This window comes from Pantherophis guttatus, chromosome 3 (assembly GCF_059756535.1).
Source record: "Pantherophis guttatus breed Tessera chromosome 3, ASM5975653v1, whole genome shotgun sequence".
Taxonomy (NCBI): domain Eukaryota; kingdom Metazoa; phylum Chordata; class Lepidosauria; order Squamata; family Colubridae; genus Pantherophis; species Pantherophis guttatus.
In genome coordinates this window covers 102,003,039-102,028,804 of record NC_142065.1, presented here as the reverse complement: position 1 = coordinate 102,028,804, position 25,766 = coordinate 102,003,039, and the positions used below count along the sequence as shown (strand labels likewise).

Here is a 25,766-nt window from a genome sequence, read left to right as displayed (position 1 = left end):
TTTTAATAAAGTCATGTTTACCCAGGAGCAATAAAGTGAATCCCACCAGCAGTCTTTGTCTCATTTGTTCCTTCTGCTCGACAGTGCCGTTTGTTATATTGCAGTGTAGCTCAGCTAATTCTGTGCTTTTTCTTTCAGTGTTGGTGATGCTGTATGTACTATCTCTGCTGCCACCTGCTTCCCTGAGCCATTCATCAGTGAGGGTAAAAGGCTGGGTTATGTCCATAGGAATTTTGCTGGAAACCGGTTCTCCGATCATGTGGCCCTGCTCTCAGTCTTCCAAGCCTGGGATAATGCTAGGTAATTTGATTTAGGGCAGTTCAGAAAACATCTTACTATATAACAACCTCAGCATGTTACACTTACATGGAGCAGCTTGACTGATTTTTACCCATTTTCTTGCAGAATGGGTGGAGAAAATGCTGAAAGTCGTTTCTGTGAGTTTAAGAGACTCAACATGGCAACACTCAGAATGACCTGGGAAGCCAAAGTACAGCTGAAAGAAATTCTGGTTAACTCTGGATTCCCAGAAGGTTAAAAAACAAACAAAAAAAACTTAACTTTGTATGAATATAAAGGAAGTCCCTGTTATGAACCATTAGTTTTGCAACCATTCAAAGATATGAAAAAATAACTATGGCCCATTTACGATCTTTGCAGTGTCCCTCAATCACATGATCACTATCACGCAGTATGTATTGTTCTGTGCTTTGGGTTTTTTTCTTTTTTCCTCACTTGCAAAATATAAAGCGTGGAGTGTGATTTCAGAAAATAAACTGATTACTCTTCTACACATCAAAAGCAATGAAATCATGCCAACAACTGAGGACTAGGAGCCAGAGGCACACTACGCAAATACATTACTTTCTCTCCAATCTCTCCGCTCTGCAAGGGTGGTAAGGAGGGAAAAAAGGCAAGCGATTTCCGTAGACAGTCTTCTTTGCCTAATCCTTCCACAAATGTCCCCCCCCCCCTCCCATTTAGCAGAGAGATTAGAGAGAGTAAGCTCTTTGCTGTTCTATACATGGAAAGCAATGCAGTTGAGTCAGCAGTAAAGGTCAGGCAAAAGAGAGATTGCCTATAGAAATTGCTTACTTTTTTTTCTCCCCCTCCCCCCTTGCAGAGCAGAAAGATAGGAGAGGAAGAGATTTCAAGTGAGTAGTATCAAAAGGGGATGCTCGTGGCTTCCAGTTAATGATCACTTAGTTTAGCAGTGGAATTGCTGGTCCCAATTACAGTCATTAAGTGTGGACCACGAGTAGTTATTTGTGATAGCACTTTTGTATATTCTGAACCTGATAGACTAAGCTGTATTTCTTATTACACATAAATATTCATATTTAAGTTTTCTGGATGTAGAGGCTTTAGAAAGTGTGTGTGTTTGTGTGTATCCGTGTGTGCATCCCCCCCCTCCCCAAACATACAGATACTCAGATAACTTGTACAAAGTCTTGTGATTTCTCTGCAGAAATAATTTCTATCATTTCATGTTACTTTTAATCTCATTTTGAAGTAATTTTCATAAACACAATCTGGATTTCAGAGAAAATGAGAAGAATTTATGTTCTATACATACTTAGCTGTGTCATAAAGTATATTGGGTTTTTTTGGCACTGAGGGGAAACTAAGTTTTCATTGTAATTATAGTAAAATAATAAGTAATCTTTAATTTATTCATTGCAAACAAACTATTAAATAGAGTATATGTGTACTTTGAGTTCATGTATTCCTGAATAACAGGCATGGATTGAAAAGTTTCAAACATTGATATAATATTCAGTTTATATAATTAATTTTATGTATTGGTAAGATGCTGAGAAAAGCCCATTTTTGTCTCTTTCTAGAGAGTTTAATGACTCAGGTGTTCAACAACACTGGACCAGATAATAACCTGGATGTTGTGATTTCTCTGCTGGCTTTTGGCTTGTATCCCAATGTCTGCTTTCACAAAGAAAAGAGGAAGATTCTCACTACCGAAGGGCGTAATGCTCTCATTCACAAATCCTCCGTTAACTGCCCGTTCAGCAGCCAGGATATGAAGTATCCTTCTCCTTTCTTTGTTTTTGGAGAAAAGGTAAAATTATGGGGGGGGGGAACCCTTGGACTATCAAATGTCCATGTAGTTTTTGAATATTGAGACATTAGGTGGCATACAGATATATCAGAAAGATGCCACTCGTGAATCATTTTGTATGTAGAACAGCTGGTTTTGATTGATCAGTGCCTGGCCTAAAATTGACCTCTTTTTATGGACTAGGCAGGGAAGGAAAGAGAAAGAAAATAAAACATCATCAGGGGAAGAGGGAAGGTGCAGGGAGAAGGAAGGGAAGCTGCTCCGAAAATAGGATTGAAAGAATATGCCGCATTGGAAATTGTTAAGCAGAGAGGGAGAAATACAGGTAGTCCTCGAGTTACAAATGCAATGGAATCTGCCCATTCCATTCGTAACCCAAGGATTCGTAAGGAGAGAATTTTGTACTTTGAACGGGAGCACTCCCTCCTTTCGCCCACACATTTGCTAATTGAATGCGAGGCTCGTTAAGTGCACACAAGGTATTTCGGGATGGGGAAGGCCATGGGCCTAATGATGGAACAGGCCACTTGCCTAAGACCACCCAAGACCTCCCCGACCCATTGAAATACCTCATGCTCCCCACAGTTGCTCCCCCCAACCTAACCTGCTGCACTGGGTCACTTACTGTGCGAAGATCTAGCAAGCAATTTCTTCTCCTGACTCTCAGCCCCGCGTGCCCCGCTGTAGCTCCGTTTAGACCTTGCCTGGCACATTGCAGGCCAAAATGGAGCTTCTGAGGGGTGGATCTGCCCCTCAGAAGCTCCATTTTGGCCTGCAACATGCAGGCCGAATGTTGCAGAGCCTCTGCGGTGGTTTGTAAGGGCAAACAACTGCCGTGGTGTTGCAAGATTTATTGTTTTTGGACTCGTTTGTAAATGCTAGGGGGCGCTAATTGTGTAACTTCAAGCATTCGCTAAGGGAACGGTTGTAACCTGGGGATTATCTGTATTTACCAGATTTGCCCCACCTGGATTTTGTTTCATTCAGAACCTAGAACAAGAAGTCAGAATTTTCATTTTGTCAAACAGTGGCTGTTTTGAAATGCATTAGCAAAACCTCTGCTGGTTTACTGCAGATTCAAAACAATTTATTTTTCTCAATCATTCACACTCCTGGTGATATACACTTGTTTTCCTAATAAAATGTTCCCATCTGCATGTGAGGATTTCCTGTTCATTATTAGCATGTATTATAAAACCTAATTTTCTTTCAGTTTGATCAGCACACATTTTTATTAATAAATAATTAAATAAATAATTATTTTGTAACAATTCCAAATTTGCAAAATGGACTTTATGGACTTGTGCTTTATTGACTTTGAAGAAATTGGAATCTTGTTTCCTGCTTATGTATTTGTTTAATATTTCAATTACTCCCCTCCATAGTTACTCTGAGTGACTTAAAGATTAAAAATTCAAAGAAAATAAAATTTTTCAAGGAAAAAAAGGGACAATGGCTAAAATCTTAAAAGTAAAACAGAAACCATCCAAAGAAGCTTGGCCCCCACTTCTAGCACAGTGTTTGGGAAAACAATCAGATCTTAAATAGATTATGGAAAGTCAGAAGAGTGGGAACAGTACAGCTCTCCCATTCAAATATTAAGCAGATTGAAGCCCACTTAACTTCTTAAAGATCTGTGAAGGTTAGGTGGCTGCCATCATTTGCTGGGACAGCACATTCAAATAAGTTAAAGCATCACATAGATAGTGGTTTTAAATACTACTTGAGGACATCCAATGTATGGGAGTTCAATACCTCTGAGCACTTGGGTAAATAATAAAAAGTTGTTATATTTTGTATTATACAATTGATTATGTATGCATCTTTCTGCAGATCCGGACACGGGCTATTTCAGCCAAAGCAATGACTTTAGTGAGCCCCTTACAGCTGCTTCTCTTTGGCTCAAAGAAAGTGGTATCTGATGGAGAGATTATTATATTAGATGACTGGTATGATCCTTTGGCTGACTTTACATGATAAAGGTGGCATGAGTGGGCAGGGGGATTGCGAAACTTAATAGTTGGTTTCATAACTGAAAAAAAATTCATAAGGAAAAGCATAAACTCAGATTATTGCTGTTTTAAGTGGCATAATACTTTATTTAGTAGTTCTTGTTAAATACATGTACTTTTTATTGCTTGAAAAAGAGATACATACACTACTGTGCTCTGGTTTCTTCTTTCTTCATTGCAAATGAAACTACTGTTTATACAGTGTAGTGTGGTTTTTAGAACAAGATATTCAAGTTCTCTTGTGTATTTTTAGGAATTGCTTTTTATAGAAGCCTAAGATACTTAGTAGATAGAAAAAGGAATTGTCATTTGCTAAATTGCTTTCTTTGCTTTAGGATCAAACTGAGGATGCCGCACAGTGCAGCTGCCTGTATTATTTCTTTGCGTGCAGCAATGGAAGCGCTTGTAGTTGAAGTAACAAAAAATCCAGAAATCATCAGTGAATTAGACCATATCAACAAACAGATGCTGAATGTAATTTGCGAAGTCTCCAAACCCTTGGCTGCTGGCATTAATCTTGCAGTAGGTGGCAACATGAGGTTAGTTTCACGATGTGAGATTAGAATCATTATGAAATGCTTATTTTTTAATAATGTGGTTCTCCTGAGATTTGAAATAAGTCTCCTTTAACCAGAAATTTTACAATATATATTTTACAAGTACATTGTGATCCTGAAACTGGACACCATTTATAGCGAGTATAAAATTGAAATAGACAGATACATAATGATTAAACATGGGATCCACAGGAATCCATATTAGCAAACTACTTTGACAAAGAATAAAACAAGTGTAACAAAAAGAATTTAAAAATAAGATGGCACCAGTCTTTAGTTTCTTTTTTTAAAATGTGAATTTTAAAATATGGTGATTATGGGACACTATTCAGGTACATATATGGATAAAAGTATATTTTTTATAAAATAACAAGTAGTATAGGGAATTTTTGACAGTTAAAACTATGATCAAAATGATGTCTTAAAGACAAAGGCAGTTTTCTTACACTTCTAATTACTTAGGTAAAGTAAGTGTTTCTTGGTAAATATACATAATTGTATATTTGGAGGATTGCACTTACTCATCTTTGTACAGAGAATTTCAATTTTTACTCCTAGGTTTGGCGATGGACCTCGTCCACCTAAAATGGCTCGATACGACAGTGGAGGTGGCTACAGAGGAAGAAGTGGAACTGGCTACAGGGGGGGCTACCAAGGTGGATATGGAGGCGGATATCGTGGTGGATATAATTCTTACCGTGGTGGTGCTGGGGGAAGAGGATATTCAGGGGGGGCTGGAGGTGGATTTCGAGGTAGAGGAAGTTTTCAAGGTTCAGGTGGAGGATACCAAACTGGAAGAAACAGAGGTGGTGGATTTAGAGGAGGGTGGAGTGGCTACTGACAAAAATGCTAGTGAGTATGTGTTGCACATTGAATCTAAAGCTGAGAAGGAGCTTAAAGAAGTTCAGTCCTTCCTGGGTTCCATGGTAAGCACCTGATCTCTGGAAAATAAGTTTAGGGTCAAGATGTTGCCAATAGCCTGTTCCATTCTAAAGCATCATTTTGGCTACATTCAAAGCATAGGCATCCTTAAATGTTAGTAATTCCAGAATAAAAGTATGCATGAACTTGTTTTATTCCATACATTTCTTTATTTGTAATACAGATCTCTTCCTGATTTAGTTCATCATATTTTGGAATATTTTAATTCCAAATTATATTTATATACAGTATTCACATTGCTTTAACTTTGTATGTTTATTTTGATCCTAATGAAGTTGTTAATTTTTAAGGGATTAGTCCTAGATGTAGACTTGAATTTTTGATTGTTAGTTGTATCATCAAAAATTGTATGAGTTGATTGATGCCTTACTAGGATTGCCAGTTAGGAGCTTAAAGTTCTTTATCTGTTCAAATGTTTGTCACATACAGCAACTTCTAAAATAAAAATAGTACAACTCCAAAAATGTCATAAAATACAGATGATGTCATTTTTTGAAAACCTGCCATGTAGCTAAACTGCCAACTCAGAATACATGATTATGTATCTTTTCCTAACTAGAGAGTTCAGCCTCAAGTACAGACATTCTTTGGCTTAGGACCATTTGTTCAGTGACTGAAGTTATGACGATAATGAAGGGTGGTTATGCCAACCCCTCGGAGTTCCGGCCATCCCAGTACTCCAGTGGTCAAGTAATTGCAGTCTGGGTGCTTGGCAACCTGTTTGCACTTATGGCTCTTGCCAAATGCCCTGTGATCCTTTGATTGCCATTGATCACCTCCCATGCCGGTATCCCCAGAAAGCCAAAAGGGAAGATCACAAGTTACTGGGATGTGTATCCCACACCCTGTGTGCTTGTACTGACCATTTGTGCATCCTGTCCGATCCAAGCAGCACCTTTTGCAGTCTTGTGGTTTCTAACTTGATGCCTTAATCACTACACCCAACTGGCTTCATATTCTAATTGGCACGAGTTGAGATATTTGTACATTTTTGGAATATATACCTCCTGTTTAGTTACATTCTTGCCTAATTCGTCATTTGATGGTCAAGTTGCAGGCACTGTAATAATTGATTATATTTATTGGCTGTTCCCAGTAGGATAGAAAGAAAATAGGTCCTAATTGATTAGAAACTTGCTGTTATTGTGCCCATGGTAAAATAGAGTGACAGGGCACAATGTGAAAACTGTCATGGAATCAGTCCTGTCTGATTGAAAAGGTCCTTGCACAGATTATCAGAACTCTCCTATAGCCAGTGTGAGAATCCCCAGGAAGAATAGCATTGCTTTAAATCAATCTGTGGCTATGTGGACCATTTTTTTTCCTACCAGGCAAGTACTTGAGAAACGTACTAATTGCCGAGTGTCTTTGAAAATGTACACCAGGATTCCAGATTGTTATTTAATGTGGTAATACCGGTAGGTTGGACTAGACAACCGATATGCAATTGGGGTGTTTCCCCTTTTCTTGGTGTATGGGTGTGTGGGGGTTGGGAAGGGTGTCTGAAGAATATATAAGAGGTGCAGTGCAAGTCAGGGATGTTACTGGGGGTTGGGGAGTGCAGGTCAGAAAGGATGTGACGGTGCCCAAGTTTCATGGGTCGGGGAAAGTATCCAGAAGGGCTGTAAGGTGTTGAGTCAGGGAAGGCATGGGGCAGCACAAGTGAGGAAGGTTGCATGGGGTCCACAAAGGGTGCTACATGGATTGGGGAAGGCACACGGGGATAGCGAGCTGAAGTTGGGAAAGCACAGGAAGCCAGGAAAGGTGTATGGAATTCCTTTCTCCCTGTTCCCCCCACCCTTCCTTCCCTCCAGATAGGTGAATGGCTCCTACTGGGGTGGTGGTGAGGAATGAGGGGTTGCAAGATTGGCTGGGGAGGTCACAAAACATTTAAAATGAAGATCATGTGACCGCAGCAACAGCCAGTAGACTGAAGCAGCCACCGACTTCCCCCGATTTTATTTCCTCAGGAGTCATAGGTCCTGGATTTTGTTCATTCTGTAATTTATTCTATTTGAAGTATCTTGCTTCAAAAACTGTTGCCCTATGATGCATCCTTTTAAAGATTATGGTGAGAGTTTTAGAAGTAGATCGATATTGGGAAAAAGCTGTGCAATGCAGTGTGACGTGGATGAGCTGAACTTCATAGGTACAGCATATACCAATTGTATTTTCATAGAGGAATCAGAACAGGAATTGTCAGATGTCCTAAGAGTAAGGAAAAGGTAAAGGTTCCCCTCGCACATATGTACTAGTCATTCCCAACTCTAGGGGGCGGTGCTCATCTCCGTTTCAAAACCAAAGAGTCAGCGCTGTCCGAAGATGTCTCCGTGGTCATGTGGCTGGCATGACAACACCAAAGGCACACGGAACACTGTTACCTTCCCACCAAAGGAGGTCCCTATTTTTCTGTTTGCATTTTTTTACATGCTTTCGAACTGCTAGGTTGGCAGAAGCTGGGACAAGTAATGGGAGCTCACCCTATTACTCAGCACTAGGAATTCAAACTGATGAACTCCGGACCTTTTGATTGACAAACTCAGCATCCTAGCCACTGAGCCACTGCGTTCCTTGTCCTAAGAATAGAGAGATATAAAAAAGACTAATGTGTTAGCTGATAGTACATACTTAATTTTTCAAATACCTAGGCTGTTCAATTTCTGTATCAATAACTTTCACAATCACCAATGTACTTGAAGAAATAATTATGCTCAAATGGCTTTCACCAGTTTATTAATGCTGCCTCTGGAATGTATAAGTCTGGAAAAAATACAAGTATTCAACAACATTTCTGTGGAATGGAAATATGGATAGGTTGCCTATGAAACCTAAAAGTTGCGTGATCAATTGTGGAAGCAGGACAGATAAGGAATCAGCAGATCATAGATGAGAACCATACCTTCATTGATTTGGGAATGGATTTATCATGGTTCCTTGGATGACTGCTGAAAAAGCAAGCTGCTTGGTTGAAAGCTAACAAAAAAATTCCCCCCCCCCCAAATATTCCTAAATCACCCAGACTTCAAGCAAAGTCATTATGTTCTAATGTCACAGGACTTATAGCATCTGCTCAAGACAGAAAACTTTGGAAGGGACTTGTTAGCCATGGCCAACACAGCTCCATCAGTAATATCCTACAATTTATAAAGATGTCTGCACTAGAATATATGAATGCACAATTTCTAGGAGACATCATTTTCAATGTCATCAATTGTTTGAAAATGAACTAGATGCTGGGTTTTATCTATTTTCATTTTGCTAACCACTCTATGCTCAACTGAGCAGAAATGTATAAATCAAATCTCTATGTACCTCTTTAATACTTCTCAGCCATAATGAGTTAGGATAGTATATATTGGGTCAGCTACCTGTAGCTCTGGAGCCGCATATGGTTCTTTCATCCCTCTGCTGCAGCTCCGTTGCCAGTGGGCTCCACAATTGATAGGGCTTTTGATTATGACAGGTAGAGAAAAAAGGACACCATGCTAGGAGACTATGGTGGGGGAACCGGACTTCCGGTCAGCAGAGGAAAAAGGACACTGCACTAGGAGATTCTATGGTGGGGGAACCGGACTTCCGGTCAGCAGAGGAAAAAGGACACTGCACTAGGAGATTCTATGGTGGGGGAACTGGACTTCCGGCTGGCTCCAGAATTGAATGCATGGGCTTCCAGTTAGGACCTTTTTGGCTCTGAGTGTTTAAGGTTGCCGGCCCCTGGTATATACCATCCCAAATGCCTTACAGCATTCTGCAACTAGGGGTTCAATCACCTTGCTATAGAGAGAGAAATCAAGTAAATATGGCATATAATTACATATATAGGAACACACAATAGTGGCTATTTGAGGAAAATATTGTGTTTTTCAGAATTCTTTTTTCACCTAATAAAATGTTCATTATATTCATTTATTTTTCTAAGTTGATTATGGCTTATGTTCACTGGCCTCAGGATAAAGGTCTGAATGTAGACAGATCTGATTTCCATGTGATTGGGCTCATACATCACACTAATCCTCAATGTGGATGGCATTTTAACTAAGTGATTAATTCATTAAAATAATTAAAATGAATTAAAATTGATTAAATCAGTAAAATGCATTTACTGCATGTTTATTAGGGTTTAGCCTTTAGGGCTCTCACAAACAAATCAAATTTTTTTAAATGTAACTTTTGACAGCACAAAGATTGAATTTATTGCCATCACTTCTGCCTTATATGTCTGGGAATGGTTCCAAACCTTCCAGTATTACTATGTAAAGCTCAAAGAACTGTGGCTGTATAAGAAGAGTTGGATTTACTGGAATATATAATCCTTTATCTTTTTTTTAATGTTAACAGTATTGCAATTTTTTAAGAACAAAGACATTAGTTATCCCACTAAATATGTCATCTATAAATCTGTTAAGCATCCTCTCTTCCTTCAAAATAATAAAAGATTAAAAATCCCATTCAATTCCTCTCTCCAATTTGGTAAAGAATGACTGATGAGCACTTTTTAAGTCTGATTTTTGAGGCAGCCTTGTATCTACAATGGATATCCTAGTCTGTAATATAGACAGAGAAGTCCTTATCGCAGCTTTACAAATTAGGACTATTTCTAAGGATGTAGTTTCTCCCTTATTTTTTAAATTTAATATAATGCTTAAGTTTTATGGAGACTGGTAAAAGAAAACTTCTATTTGTCTTCTTTCTATCTAATATTGCTAATTATAATGTAGTAAAAATAACATTGATAAGTATAATAGATTCAATGAAGAATTGGTTTTAACTTTTTCCTAAAGCCAGTCTATCCTAATCTTTGAAAGATTACATTCCTAGGTAACAATGTATATGAATATGATGGAAGGGTACATATAGAATTCAATCCTTTGATTTATTAAATTACTGATACAGGAAGTTATTAGATAAAAAATAAGTTTAAATGTATTCATACCACACTTTTCAGTTTTCTCCTTACCTATGAAATGTTTATAAAGCCGCTGTTTTAACAGTATTTATTATACAGCAATGTTTTTAATAATATTAACTTTTCTCTTATGCTATAGGAAATGGCTATACCATGAGACCTTGCAGCTTCAGTTAACTATGCTGATGCCTTTAATGTCTTCCAGTGTATTTGCATTTATCTGAAGGGTCAGTTCCTGCATCAATTTAGAAACAGAATCTTCTCCATCTCCTGCTGCAGCACATTCCATTGTTTCTTCTGCTGTGGTGCCCAGCTGTTCAGAAGGCTTCATAATTGTCACTCCGTAACCATTGTTACTATAAATATGGTTATTTTTCATCTTTAGTTTAGGAGCAGGGAGGACCTGTTAAGGAATTAACATTTTAATAATTTCAATATCTTTCAGCTTAGTTATCTATTTAAACATGGACATCATTTCAAATTTCCCAGTCTCTGTCAGTGGTATTTGATGCAGAGTGCAACTGAATTCATAAACTGGGCTTAGGGGGAGGCTATTAGTTTGAGTCCAGTCAATTGCAAAAAGTAGACCATTGCATATGGTTTAGGACAGAAATGATTTAAGTCACAGTTCAAGTGTGGCCTGCAAAACCTCTTTACAACTCCTATGCCCTCCCAAGTAGGCAGGCTCAATCATTTCACTTTTGTTTTAAATTCTTTGACAAAGTAAGTAAATAAGTGGACCAGGGAAATGCTGTAGACATAATTTACTTGTACTTCAGTAAGGCATTTGATAACATAATCCATAACTTACTACTTGGCAAGATAGACAAGTAGGGGTTAGACAGCATCACCACCAGATGGATTTGTAACTGATGGAACAACTGTACTCAATATATAATCTTTAATTGAACTATGCAGTGGGGTACCCCAAGTTTCTGTTTTAGGCCCAGTACTTTTCAATATCTTCATAAACAATTTAAATGAGGGAATAGAAGACAAACCGCCAAGGTCCCTTCCAACTCTATTTTGATTTTTGTGAACTAGGGAGGATGCTAAGGAAGAAAATAGGTACCTTAAACCAGCTACCTCACACAAGTCTAAAAATATTGCCTTATTTGTTCTTGTGCCCGAGGCAGAAAAGCAACCATCTGAAAAAAACCCATTACTGAAATCTGCAAATGAAGTTTAATAAAAGCAAATTAAAAGTTGAAACAATTGGCTGATTCTACTATGTGAGCACCAATTTATGAGTGACAATCCACTGTCAGCAATGATTTACCTTTATGTTAATTCCACCAAGACTACCCCGTGAAGAGTCACTCGTTCTGAAGTTATTGCAGTGGTGAATTTTGTTATCCTCCAAGGTAGCCACACTTCCTGGATATAACTCAACACCAGCTCCCTGGGCATAAAAACAAATTTTAATGTAGCAGTGATGAATAAAAATTCTAGTAGTTCATTGCAAAGGAAAATGAGATCTGGTTAGTCAGAAGAAAATGGAGACAAACTTGTCCTTTAATAAAACTCAAAATAGTCATAAGCAAAACAAAAGGAAATCAAAATAGGTTTTTCTTCTTAAAGATGCAGTAGCAAAATGTAACTAAATAAATCATAGACATAAAATGTTCATAACTCATGCTCTGTATCTTTCCTTATATATTTAGTTCATCAAATAACTTTGAGAGTTGGCTGAATTATACTTAAATCACGTCATAATTAATGATTTACACACAATATACACGAACAACTCCTTTTCCATTACCTTTAATACTCTTGAGTTTTAAACCCACAGGTGAGGAAAATCAATAGCAGTTTCCAATCGTGATAGAAACTACATAATCCCGTTTTACGTTGCTTAAAAAGCAAATTAAACCTCCAAACCCACATCCAAATGTCTTGTCTGCTGTCAAGTGTGTAATGATTACAACTACTTTATTGCCCCATACTCTTTTCTCCACAAAAAAATTAATTCTCCCCATGGTCATCTGACCAAAGTTGGGGCACTTGGAACAAGCTCACTTTTGATCAGTTGCAGCATCTTGCAGTTATATCAGGAGTGTCAAACTGATGGGCCATGGGCCGGATGCATTACATGCAGGCCACACCTATCCCAGCTCCGCGAAGGGGAAAAAATCATGTTACGTCATGTGATGCAGTGAGTTTGACACCCGTGGGTTATATGATCATGATTTGCAAAACATGGCCACTGGGGAAGCTGGATTCACTTAACCATGGATTTATTTAATGACTGCAGTAAAAATTGTTATAAAATCAAACTTGACTTGTAATTGGAGTAATTTATGACAGAAATTTGTCTCAATAGTGTTTGCAAGTCAAGGACTACACATAATCTTTAAATATTGACTGAAAATGTTTTCAATTGCTATACTGTGATATCTTAGGGACCAGTCAATAGCAAATCTATAATAAGGGTTTCCTTGAAGCATCTACTGCTTCTACTAATCAAGAGCCAATTTTATGTCTCTCACTTCCCTTAACAGGAGTGGGTGAAATATAACAGCTAAACATATTCTTAATAATTGATTTCCAAGATCTCCAAGGTAAGAAAATCTTAGAAAATGATATAAAATGAAATTTCCCTGTGCTGGGGTGTTGGCAAATCTTTCCTATAGGTTCTAACTGCTCTGCCCAAAAGTATGAATTCAATCACTATTCAATTAATTTTACTGCCTATTGTTCAAATCTATTTATTGGCAATATTGTTGATAAATGACTTGTTTTAAAAAGAAAAGGGATAAAAAATATGTTGCAGCCTAGAAGAAAAGGAACCTGAAGCTACAGAAAAACTAGGAGGAAAATGCTTAGTTCATAGTTTTTGCTGCCATCTAATGGTGGGTAAAATATTAATAATTAAGGATAAAGTGATTAGCTTATTGCATTAAGAAACTGGAGGTCAGTCAACAATCAACATTTATATTAAACCAAATCTTGAAAAAAAGTATCAGTTAAGACTGCCTTTGGAACCTGTCTTGCACCTTATTAGCTTCATATTTTTTGAAAGAATTTGAGAATGGCCAAGGGATTACATTAAAAATTTGGCTAGAAAGTAACTGAAATCTCATAGCTACCAGATTGAGACTGCAAAAATGATTATTAGATGGCAGCAAAAATTAAATGTTTGAGTTGTCCCTATCTCCCTTCTAATGTACAGGTATTTATTGCTCAACCTAAGTAAATGTTTTACATTCATGCATACATGCTGTATCTTGAATGAACTGAAAGAGACTATACCTGTGCTCCAGTAATCTCACTATTTGTAATTGTCAATGAAGCCCCAACAAGTACACAAATACCAGTTCCTTCACACTTCAGTATACAATTTTCCACAATTGTGTGTCCAGATTCAACTACAATAATTCCATCAACAGTCCCTTGCTGAAGCAATGTAATATTCATGAATTTAACATTTTTAGCCCTAGATACTACAAAACACTCATTAGCAGGTTCTGAAACAATCACAATTTCCTCTGGTTTTCCAACACCTGAAGAAAAGGAGAAAATTATATTAAAAAGCAGCTTAGTATTTTAATACATCCAACAGTGAAAGCAAAGTTATAATTCTATTTTATTGTTTTCAGAAATATATGTTTTATGGTTTTACAGTTTTTATAAGTACTCCGTCTAAGGTTGCCTGGAGGCAATATTGGGAGGCAAAGAAATCTAATACATCAGATAGATAGGTAGGTAGGTAGATATATGATATGATATAGATCAGGGGTATCAAACTCAAGGCCTGGGCCCGGATCCAGCCCGCGGGGTACTTAGATCTGGCCTGCGGGGCCACTCTGGAAACAGCGAAAGACTGGTCTGTGGTGCTTCTGCCAGCGAAAATGGGCTCCTGAGCTGTCTTTACTGGCAGAGGATTGCAGGAGATCGTGGAAGCCGAAAACGGAGCTCAGGAGCCTGTTTCCACTGGCAGAGCGCTCAGGCCACCACAACCACCCCCGACACGAGTGATGTCAAGCTGGCCACGCCCACCCTGGCTTCCCGAGATGAAACACAACCCTGATGCAGCCCTCAATGAAATTGAGTTTGACACCCAATATAGATATGATTTAGATGTTAGATATGATATAGATGATAGACACAGATAGGAATAAGGACTGTTTCTAAGTTTTTAAAGTACTCTAACACCCTATTTCATAAATACAAAATATGAAGTGTATGGTATTGCTAAAGTGGTACAGTTAAAAAAAATTAATGCAATCTTATGAGAACATGCAGAGTGATGCAATAGGCAATTCCTTGCCTGATTTAACAATCCAGGGTACACATATGCTGATCAAATATAATCAACAGCAGGAGTCATGATACTGTAAACTCATTTAAGCCAGACTCAAAGTGGTGGTATTGGGGAAGTTGAGGTTGAATTTGTGGGATCTCAGAACAGTTCCCTCAATAATTTTAGCTATTCAAATGATTTCAATATATTGTGCATATATGTAATTACTTTATACATACATTAAGAAGGTGTGACATTAAAATAAAAGTTTTCATATTTAAATAAGTCTCTGAAAAATTTACAAACCAAGGCCAATTGTTCTATCCAATATTTTCTTTCACCTCAACAGAAAATTACAACATTCTTTCAATTTGGCAACTTTAACTGCAAAAATAAAAAAGAGAGAGAAAAAAGTATACTAATGCCTTTAATAATAATATCTTCAGTTAACATAGACAAGTTTGATGCTTTATATTCTCCAGGGAAAATAAGCACATTATCACCACTATAACAACGGTCCAAAGCTATGTTTAGGTTCTCATTCTGTTGAACAACTGTATCAGAGGATAATTCTTTAGCCTAGACATATGAAAGAGAAAAAATAACATTGGAATTAAGTGAATCTTGAACATCAGTTTTCTAAAAACGTGTGTGTGTGTGTGTGCGTGCGTGTGTGTAGATAAGATAGATATAGATATATATTCATCCTTCCAAGGTTGGCAAGTTGAGGACCCAGACTGTTTGGGCCAATATGCTGATTCTGTAAACTGCTTAGAGGGTGCTGTAAAGCTCTATGAAACAGTATATAAGTGCTATTGTTATTGCTATTTACTCTTTTAGAGTCACCTTAATATAAAATTTAGAAGTTTTAACACAAAATTCAAATAATGTTGCAATGATTCTTACATTTATTTCAGTTGTATAAGTAGTTCCTGGGGAACAAACCCCAATGTATGTAATGGAACTTAATTTTAAGTAGTTATATTGTATATTGAAAGTTAGTATTAAAATACAACAAAATATTTTCTACAAACTTTTATAAAACATATGCAAATTTATTAGCTATTTTAGAATCTAAGTTAGTATATTGAACTAGTGTTTGCAAATTTTTACTAAGACAGTTCTTCCATGCAAGAACTCTTCTGCTAAGGTTCATGAAATATCTATATAATAGCATTTAATCATGTTGTACAGACTTTTGTATAACTACACCAAGCCCGCAACTATCATCTTTTTTATTATGGCACTGAAAAATATATCAAAACAGAGCAAATATCTTCCCAATGGCCCAAAAGAATAATCTTAATGCCAAATTATACTTCTTTGTATAATTACACACATTATACAAAATGCTTTTGCTAGTGAATGGAGCATTAAGAAACATCTATGTCCACTTGAAAATTTCTTACCACTTCTGCTGTTACTGTTTTTGCAACAATGTAAGTTACAATTTCCCCATCATGTCTGTGTCCTTTTCTACGCTTCAGTATCCTTGGGGCCAGGGGTCCATGAGCTCTAAAATTGGAAATGAATTCTATCACAATTAACTTTAGACCTGTGGTCCCCGCCAATGGTATCCATATCATGGGTTAGACAGTACAGGTAGAATACAGAATAAGGCTTTAATTAGCTAATGTCTTAAATATAAATATGTTTGTAGGAAAAAAAGGCTTTGGTATAATTAAAGGCAGAAAAATTCGCTGCAGAAAACACATCCCAAATATATGTGTAAAGAAATTAAATTCCTAGAATTTTTACTTTTTGATGGGGTTTACTTATAATTTAAATAATGAATGGACCATATTAAAAAGTAAGCCTAACATATTCTCTTTCAAAAAAATAAAATCTGTTTTTAATACTCAAAATTTAAACTGTGGCTTAAAAAGCGTTTGAAACTTTTTAACTATTCTAAAAATGATTTAAAATTATTAGCCCATACCTTATTTGTATAAAATATTCTGAAGGACAAATTATTTTTAAATGGGAAGCTATTAGAATTATGAATTATTGAACTGGAGATACAACTAGCAACAGATTTTAAAACATTTTTTTCTGTAATCAATTTTACACAATTCATTAAGTATAAAATGTTTGCTTTTTAAAAAATGGTGAAAAACAATCTACTATTATTAATTTTCAAGTTAAATTAGCTTAAATATTTTTAAATGAGATTAATTTTTACATCTTAAAAAAGTAGTGTGAAATTCAGGGAAATAAATTTTATTCTACAAAATAAATTGAACTAGGTAGGACTGAATAACATTAAACAGAGTAGTTTTTTAATCTGCAAAATTAAATGTATTTAATTTTTTATTACTCGTATTTTCTAATGATTAATTTGAGCAAATAAAGGCAAAAACTCCTGGAAAAATATTTTAATATATTCCATTTAAAATAAATTTTCACTTATCAAAGTATGGTCTATTATTAATTATGAAAATACTAGTATTTTTAAAATGTATTAACAGATACCATTGTTTCTTAGGATGTTGTATCTTTCCGAATTACCAGATTCTGGCATTTGAAACACATTTATGGTATGGGAGCTACTGCCCAGATGGACAAAATCAAGCAGACTGATACTAATCTTTATCAAACGATGAATAGATGCATATGATTAGAATTTAACACTGATGTAGTATAAACAGAACTAGTATTAGATACACAGCTTACGTAATGATGCTCTTGGCATTTCTACAATAAAACGTTAAGTTCTTATATTATTGCATTCCTGTTTATCTCAAACTTGTCTGAGAAAAGCCTAAATGTGTTTCTCACATATTTTAATAGAAATTTCATTAACTAAATGAAAATTACAATACATTGAATCAATCCTGTATTATAGTGGTAGTATTCAGCTGGTTCTATCCGGTTCATCCATCCGCATGGACATCATGATGTTCCATTTTTGCACATTTTTGAGGCTCTGCGCATGTGCAGAAGGTCTTGTGCATGCACAGAAGATGGTGCATGCGAGCGGATCAAGCGCATTCGCGAGTGCATATCTGCGAACTGGTAGGGAAGGTAAGTGAATACCACCCCTGCTCTATTAGCATAAATGGGAATCATAAACACTGAATTCAATGGAACTTATTTTTGAAAAAAACATGTCTAAGAATAGCATTAAAGAATTAGCAAATTTACACTAAGCCATCATGTAATAACTAATTTAAAAAAATCGTGTTGACAGTTATCAAATAAAAAATTAGATAACACAACAAATGAAATTACCTTAAACGTAAATCTTCCCATATTTTCAACAAGCCACACAACATTATTAGTTCATAGTATTTTTTCCAACACTCAACAGCTTCTTCTGCTGTGGGCTCCTCTTTGACATTACTTTGGTATTGAATTAATTCCAAATGCATGGTCTTGTATTTTTCCAAATTTCTTCTAAAGCGATGGGCAATTGGAGCTGGAATAATTCCATTCTGAATATCACACCAACTAAAAAAAATTAAGACAAATAGAAATTCAACTTTTGAAAGTGCCTATCATAAAATCAATTTTATAACTGCAAATAAAATGATGACTGTGGGTTGGAATATACAGAGCAATCCCCAGTCCAACCCCCAAGTGTACGTTTGAACCCCTTATGTCTGAGAGGAAAACTGTGTAATTGCAACCTGAATACATGAAGAGGGGGTTGTTCCAATAGGTCCTGCAGGTTGAGATAGCAATAGCAATTAGACTTCTATACGGCTTCACTGTATTGCCCCCAACAATTTGGATCCTCATTTTACTTGGAAGGATGGAAGGCCGAGTTAATACTGAACCGGTCAGAATCGAACTCCTGGCAGTGAACAGTGAGTTAGCCTGCAATACTGCATTCTAATTACTGCACCATCACAGATGTTTTAATATTCTCTCATGATTTGGATTATTTGTCAGATATAAACCGGATGATTCTGTGTTTATATATATACAGGTAGTTTGACTTTGGTATAGTAATGTAATGTTATATTTTAGCCAGATTTATCAATGTTGGATAATTCTAAGTGTTATCAGTGACTGAAGTAACATATAAGCTTAGTAAACAAATAAAAATAAATTGAAGATATTCACACAGACTGCTTTACTATGAAAAAGATTAATGTTTAATGTGGATGTCAGAGAGTATGTATATTTTGGTAGGGAAACATTTTAATATGAAAGCTTCTAGCAGTACTCCAACTATGATTGTTAAAATTCTGGCTTAACACTTCATCTCCTGTTGGTAAGAATTAAGCCTATTCTACTTACATTTTAATTCTCTCTTCTATTAATGCAGCATAGGTCTCACTATTTTCATCATCATCCCAATCTCTCCAAAGAAAGTCATAGAAAAATCTAAGTAAAAACCATAGTGATATTACATTTATATTTTAATGGTATATAAAAAGGGTGCAGGGAGTGAAAAACAGAAAAAGTATTTCAAAATATAGAAAATAGCCTTTGTTGTAATATTTTCAGAACAGTATTTACATAGTGACCCCTTTCATTTACCTCATTATTTATGCTATAGTAGATGGTGATTATTACATTGTTCATTTCACAACTGAATCATTTTATAATCAGTTTCTTTTTTTATCTTACAAGCTACTTCATCAAATGTGGATCTCTCTATATGTAAATATATATTAAAGTTTTGTTTTGTGTTATTCTTAAAATATTCTTAATTATTTTAAATTGGGGAATAACATCAACATACTGTAGTTTATTTGGGCTTCAGCAGAATCTTTTACAGAGTGCCTCATAATAATCTGTTTAATAAAATGGTAAATAAGGTCTAAATGAGATTACTGTTAAGACACATAGTTGGCAAAATGTCCAAAGCCAAAGAGAGCTCATTAATAGTTCCACTTCATCTGAAAGGTAAAACTGAGTGGATTGCTAAAGGGCTCTGCCCTATTCAACTTTATTTTTTATCAACACCTTCTTTCAAGAATTTCAGAGACTTATACAGAATACAGATGACGTAAAGTTGAAAGGGGCATTAATACTTTAGATCAGAAAGAATTTAAAAAGATCTAAGCAATATGATGAAATTAACAGCATTGATTTTAATGTAAAGAGAATGCAATGGAAGGAGAGAGAGAAAATCCTTAATACCAAAGCAATGAAAGTGGAAATACTGGTTAAATCCAACAATGAAGCAGGCATATATATATATATACACGTATATACACAGAGAGAGAGAGAGAGAGAGAATACACACACACTCACACCAATTTATATCAGTTTCAGAAAGAGAATGGGTAAAGCAAAACCAGGTTTGCACAATTGTATTACTATAACCGATCTTTAAAAAAGCAGTCTTAGCTTGGAAGTATTTCTTGGTGTGATTTACATTTTAGAGCTGATATTGAGAGAAACGTGAAGTTCTGCATCTAGGTATGAAAGTGTAAGGCATAGGTATAGGAAAAGAGAAACCAGGTCGGGAAGCAGTACATGTGAAAGGGAGCTGGGTGTCCTAGTAAAACCACAAGTTAAACATGAACCAGTGTAGTGTAGCTTCTAAATAAGCAAATGGGCTACAATACTAGGACTATGGAATCCAGATCATTGGAAGGAATTGTTCCACTATACTCTGCCCTGCTCAGATTTTATTTAGAATACTGTGTATAATTTTATTTATTTATTAAATTTATGCATTACAGTTCAAAAAGGAAGTGACTAGTTCATAGTAGCCATCAATAATACACACCAGAAGCAATATCACCATTTAGTAAATTAAATCGTTAAAAATATTAAGAGCACTGTATTCTAGTAAAGTATTTTTTTTTATTGTTTATCTATCCATCTCAGTACTGTTGATTGTTAACAAATCTCCAACATTTCAAATAAATGCTAGGGCCAACTTTATGTGCTCTATGGCGGTTACTGATTTCTTTCCCAACTTTAGGAGTTGTGAAATAAATGTTCATAATATCTGAATCTTAATGAAATATTTTAGCTTTAAAATCAACAAATTACTTATAAATACAGATTAACTTCAATTTAATATCATCTTAATATAGTAAGAAACATATTAAAATGTTAAAACAAACATTCATAATTAAGCTTGAGAAAAACATACCTCACAATTTCTAAAGCCTTGGCTATATCAAACACTACACTATCCTGTCCCTCAACAGGATATACTTCTAAAAGAGGCACACAATAGTCCATTTCTTCTAATATTTCATCAACTAACTGTTTTGGAATATTTGCAATATTAGAGGAAAAAGGTTCATCTATAGATACGGAAACATTAAAATTAGCTGAAGGATTGCTAGGCAGTTTACAAGTAACCTAGAATGTAAAACAAAAATAAAACAATTATAAAATATAAGTGATATTAAAACTTCTATACTTCCTAATTCTTTTGATTTTTATAATATAGAAACCCAATTCAGGGCAGTCATATATTTGAAGTATATAGTAGTTCTTTCATTATTTTACATCACTGCTAAAGAAATATGAATCTGCCCTGCCCACCTCCCCCATGCATAACTGAAATATGGCCTCTTATCCTGGGTGAAGACAATTCATGTCTGTGGTACACAAGATCGTTGTTCCAAGTTTTCCCGGGGTTACTTTTACAAACAAATCTCATTCACATGTATACAATACTGCCAAAAATATTGTCCACTCAGCATGTATCAATCTTTAGGGTAGGAGGAATGATTTTACTAATCTGAAGCATAAGGAGCAACCTTTTGAAAAACTGAAGCATAAGGAGATGAGGAGATTGTAAAATAAAATGGAAGCACAGCTAGCAGAGCAGATGTGAAGCCCAAGAGAACATATCCAATTTAGGAAGGTCTTATGCCTGGAAAAGCTCTACCCATTGTATTGGTGTTCAATAACATTTAAGCCATTCTACACACTAATTATTTAAGTCACAAAAACTTTTAAAATGTGCTATAATCAAAATTCACTATGTCAGTTCCAGTCAATATATATGGATTGGATGGCCTCCAATTAAAAAAAAGACCATTGTGTCTGGTTGGCAGAAATTATGCAAGCTATTGATAGTCTTTTTGATGATAGCTATAGTTTTATTAGAAAGCTTTAAAATAATAGTAAAATGCATTTAATTACCTCAACAAGCACCCCAATAAAAGGTATGGGAATTTCTTCAGAATTGACAAAAAAAAGTTCTGGGTTGGTTTTCCAAATTCCAAGCCAATTTTCTTTCATCTTCAATTTTTCTACAAGATACTTACTCACAGCTTCATTAGCATCTTCTGCCTTTTAAGTAACAGAAATATATATATATATATAATGTCCAAATTAGCACTTTCATTCAATGTTAGATCTGTATTTGTCAGTTGCCTCGAACTGCAAGATGGGCAGAAAATAAATTTATTAATAAGACCATCGCATCGATAAATTCACCATCAGTCAGTTGCAAAAGGCAACTTATATAAACAAAGAAACGAAAGGGATGCAAAGTCTTCACCAATGAGCTCTTTTCATAATTCTGTCCTTTTATTCCTATGGTTTTCTTACCTCAGTGAGGTATTGTGTAAGAGCTTAGAGAAGAAATTTGTAGTAATGCATTCAGACCTGCTCCAATCAGTGCCATGATGGGTGAATGTTTTTACCTGATGCATTGAAACCAACCATTTTGTTTATCAATCACTAAGTATGGAAAATCAGGACAGCATCAGTCAGCAGTGAGTCGGAGCAGAATCAACGTCACCAGAATAAGGACTGGCAAAAGGAGCAGCTCATTTCATGCTACTGAGTTTATTGCTGTCTAAAGGGTGGACAAAGTCAGTACTTTGTGGGTGGAGAAAATCCTATGGATAATACAATTTAAACAAGCCTGTCTTGTATTTAGTATTACTGATTCCACAAACTAAATATAGTGATGACAAAGGAGTAGTAGAATTGAAGAGGGATTGCATCTCTTTTTGAGAATCAAATTCAAACATGTCCAAAAGGCTTAATGGATTCTCTAATACAGAACACTTTCTAACCACCTTATATTGATATCTCTGGTATGTCTTATCTGGGGAAAAAACAATTTTACCTATAGTGATCCATATCCTAACCATAACACACGGTATGTTTTAAATAATATTCAGAAGCCATAACTTAATTACAAAACATGCCAGTGAGAAACTTTACTGGGACTACGCGGTTAATTTCAAACATGCCAATTACTGATGCTACCTCCCATTTAATTTCTGGGATGAATTCAAAGGTGTCATTTTTCTTTGCCTTCCTATCTAATGCACTAGGGCTAGAGGTCTTCAAACTTGGCAGCTTTAAGACTTGTGGACTTCAATTCCCAGAATTCTCCAGCCAGCATATCTGAATTCTCCAACCAACACAGCATACCATAGCTGGCTGGAGAATTCTGGGAGTTGAAGTCTACAAGTCTTAAAGCTGCCACGTTTAGAAGACCTCTGCACTACGCAGTCTCTCAGCCTCACCACAACCATGTCTCCCTCTTTTTCTCTCTCTCACACACACACTCACAAACAAATGTTCAGAAAATGAACATTTTCAAAAAAAACATCCCTTACGTACGTTCCTCTGGAAGAACACAGAGAGAAATAGGCAAGCATAATGGGAAGGCTTCAACGGCTTTCACAGCTTCCAACCCACCTTGCAACCCTTCAAGAGGTCGTCGCAATACAGCGCCACCTTCTCCCGGCCGGTCAGCGCTCCCAGGTACGATGGGAATTCCCTCGGCAGCGGCCCAGCTTCCTCCTCCCCGTGGTCTTCCTCCCCGCCGAGACGAAAGAGACGGTGGCCCTTCGCCTTTCGAGGTGGGCTCTCCAATGGGCCAGGAGACGTGCCGGCAGCTCCCTCTTCTTCTTTGGGACCACTTTCCTTCTGTAGGTGGTCCGAAGCGCTCGACGCCATTTCTTCGCCGCCTCGCGCCTTTGTTTTTTGGCGCGCGACCGCCACGGCACCTCCACGAGGACGTCACACCATTCGCTCGAAGGGAACTAATTGCGGGACAATAGCGCTTTGAGGCGCGCAACCAATCAGCGTGGCGGAAGGCGCGTGCCTATGGTCACAAAGGGCCGTTGGCTGTTCTCTTCAAACGGTTACGTTCGGATCTTTGTTTTAATATTTTTTTTTTTGAATTTATTCGCTGCCCAACTCCCAATAGATTCTAGGCGACTTAACAAAAGTAGGGGAAAAAACATCAAACCACGTTAAAAACAACAAAAAAGACGGATAGCTTGCACTAAAATAGCTTTTTTTCCAGATATTGCAAAATCTAATCGGCAAGGACTAATGAAAACAAAGACTCTACAAAGAAACTGTTGATGCTTGCATAAACAGAGAAATAGAAAAAGATGGAGCGACTGATCAATATTGCTTCAATTTGGAAAACTTTCAAAGGCCATAACAACTCCTTCGTGGAGTTGACCTACATTTTTTATAACTATTAATTTTTTAAACAAAATCAAAGCTAACTAAACAAGATGAGAAGAAAAAAGGAAAGAAAAAGAGATTAAAGCTAAAAATGCAGAAAGAAAAGAAAGACAAAAATATAGTGTCTTTTTTTCTAATCAAAGCTGTTAATTTTGCAATCTTGGCAAGTTCTATTATTTTCACCATCTATTATTCCATTATGGGCAACATCAAATTTTAACATTATTGCATCTATAAAGCCTTGCTGCTGTTATCATATATAAATTTAAAGTTCTGTGTATTTTTCCTTCTAACTTTTTGTCAATCACCCCCAAAATAAAGTGGATTCAGTATATTAAACTTTAAAATCTTATAAATTAACAAATGCATTGGAATCTATTTTTTTACATGTCTACCAAGCATGATAAAAAGTCCCTTCTTATTTTCAGTGTGAATTCAAAATACCTTTACATTTTAGATATTTTTTTCTGATGACAAACACTAATGAGACACCATTTTATACAAATTCTCTTTTTTTCTCTGTTTTCCGTTTGTATGTTATAGCCAGATTTTGTAGCCTATGTTATACAGAGAGCCAGTTTGGTCTGATGGTTAAGGTACCAAGCTAGAATGGAATGGGACTTTTCGCCTAGATCCAGCTACAAAGCAGGAGACCATGACTTCTAGTCCTGCTTTAACCATGGAAGCCAGCTCACTCTCAGCCCAACTTCACCTCACAGGGTTGTTGTGGCAAAAATAGGAGGATGAAGATTTGTTGAGTATATTCGCTATCATGAGTTATTTGGAAAAATAAAGGTGGGATATTAAAAAAATAAAATACATTATTTTAAAAATCTTATAAACAGCAAAACTGAATAAAACAAAACACGGCCCCTCGACAAATAATAAAATATCAAACACAGGCCTAGGACCAAAGTTTCAGGGCTTTCTAGAACTCCAGGAGAGAGGACATCTTCCTAAAGGGGTGCTGTTCCAGAGGGTGGGAGCTGCAATAGAAAAGGCACACTTTCTTGGTCCCACAAGATGATAGTGTTTAATGAAGAGGACCTAAAGGCACTTACTCTGCCAGAATCAGTGGTGGGATTCAGCTGGTTCTCTCCGGATCACGCAAACTGGTAGCAGTGACTCTGGGAGGCTCTGCCCACCCGGACGTAATGTACGACTACTGCGCATACTCAGAAGACTGTGTGCATGCACAGAGCTGGCACGTGCGCTCACATTTGCAAATAGGTAGGGAAGGTAAGTGAATCCCACCTCTGCCAGAATGTACTGGGCAGGCAGAAATTATTGAAGACAAGTCATCTATCAGACACCAGGCCCTATGCCATTTAGTACAGGATCTGACAGGTAATAACTAGCACCTTGAGTTGCACTTGGAAGCCAACTGACAACCAATGCCACTCATATAGCAGTGGTGACATAGGCATACTTAAAGTGACCATTACTACACACACTGCTGCATTTTGAACAAGCTGTATCCTCCCGGGGGGGGGTCTTCAAGGGCAGCCCCATATATAGTGCATTTTAATAATCCAATCCTGAGGTGAGCAGGGCATGAGTAACTGAAGTCTGAAGGTTTAATAAGCCTGAAGAGCTTATGTATTGTATATGTATGAAAAATACAAAATGTGTATATACATATAAAAATGTATAGAAAGTCAGG

The 25,766-nt window shown here is 36.4% G+C and overlaps 2 protein-coding genes across 5 annotated transcripts in view; one reads left to right on the top strand and one right to left on the bottom strand.

Annotated features, from left to right (window-relative positions):
- The window catches only part of DHX9 (DExH-box helicase 9), a 34,075-nt gene extending 28,026 nt beyond the window's left edge, over positions 1–6,049 (top strand). For all 3 annotated transcript variants that reach the window (XM_034409647.3, XM_034409648.3, XM_034409649.3), the window contains 6 exons: positions 139–300; positions 406–533; positions 1,845–2,074; positions 3,908–4,023; positions 4,422–4,625; positions 5,202–6,049. In XM_034409647.3, coding sequence (XP_034265538.2) covers positions 139–300; positions 406–533; positions 1,845–2,074; positions 3,908–4,023; positions 4,422–4,625; positions 5,202–5,484 — 1,123 coding nt within the window. In that variant the 3' untranslated portion in view covers positions 5,485–6,049. The remainder of the gene's footprint in view (positions 1–138; positions 301–405; positions 534–1,844; positions 2,075–3,907; positions 4,024–4,421; positions 4,626–5,201) is intronic.
- Positions 6,050–8,301: 2,252 nt separating this feature from the next.
- On the bottom strand, positions 8,302–25,459 carry SHCBP1L (SHC binding and spindle associated 1 like). Of its 2 annotated transcripts, XM_087890103.1 has the most exons (11): positions 25,165–25,459; positions 23,321–23,845; positions 21,803–21,952; positions 20,796–21,010; positions 18,980–19,066; positions 17,966–18,184; positions 16,144–16,249; positions 15,160–15,313; positions 13,744–13,994; positions 11,771–11,893; positions 8,302–10,894 (listed from the first exon to the last, which is right to left on the bottom strand). In XM_087890103.1, exons 2-11 carry the CDS (start codon positions 23,579–23,581, stop codon positions 10,661–10,663), a joined length of 1,800 nt encoding a protein of 599 aa, XP_087746229.1. In that variant the 5' UTR covers positions 23,582–23,845; positions 25,165–25,459; the 3' UTR covers positions 8,302–10,660. The 2 variants fall into 2 exon arrangements, with proteins under 2 accessions (XP_087746229.1, XP_087746230.1); XM_087890104.1 differs by lacking the exon at positions 25,165–25,459 and having other exon boundaries at positions 21,803–22,042; positions 23,321–23,624.
- Positions 25,460–25,766: the final 307 nt, after the last annotated feature.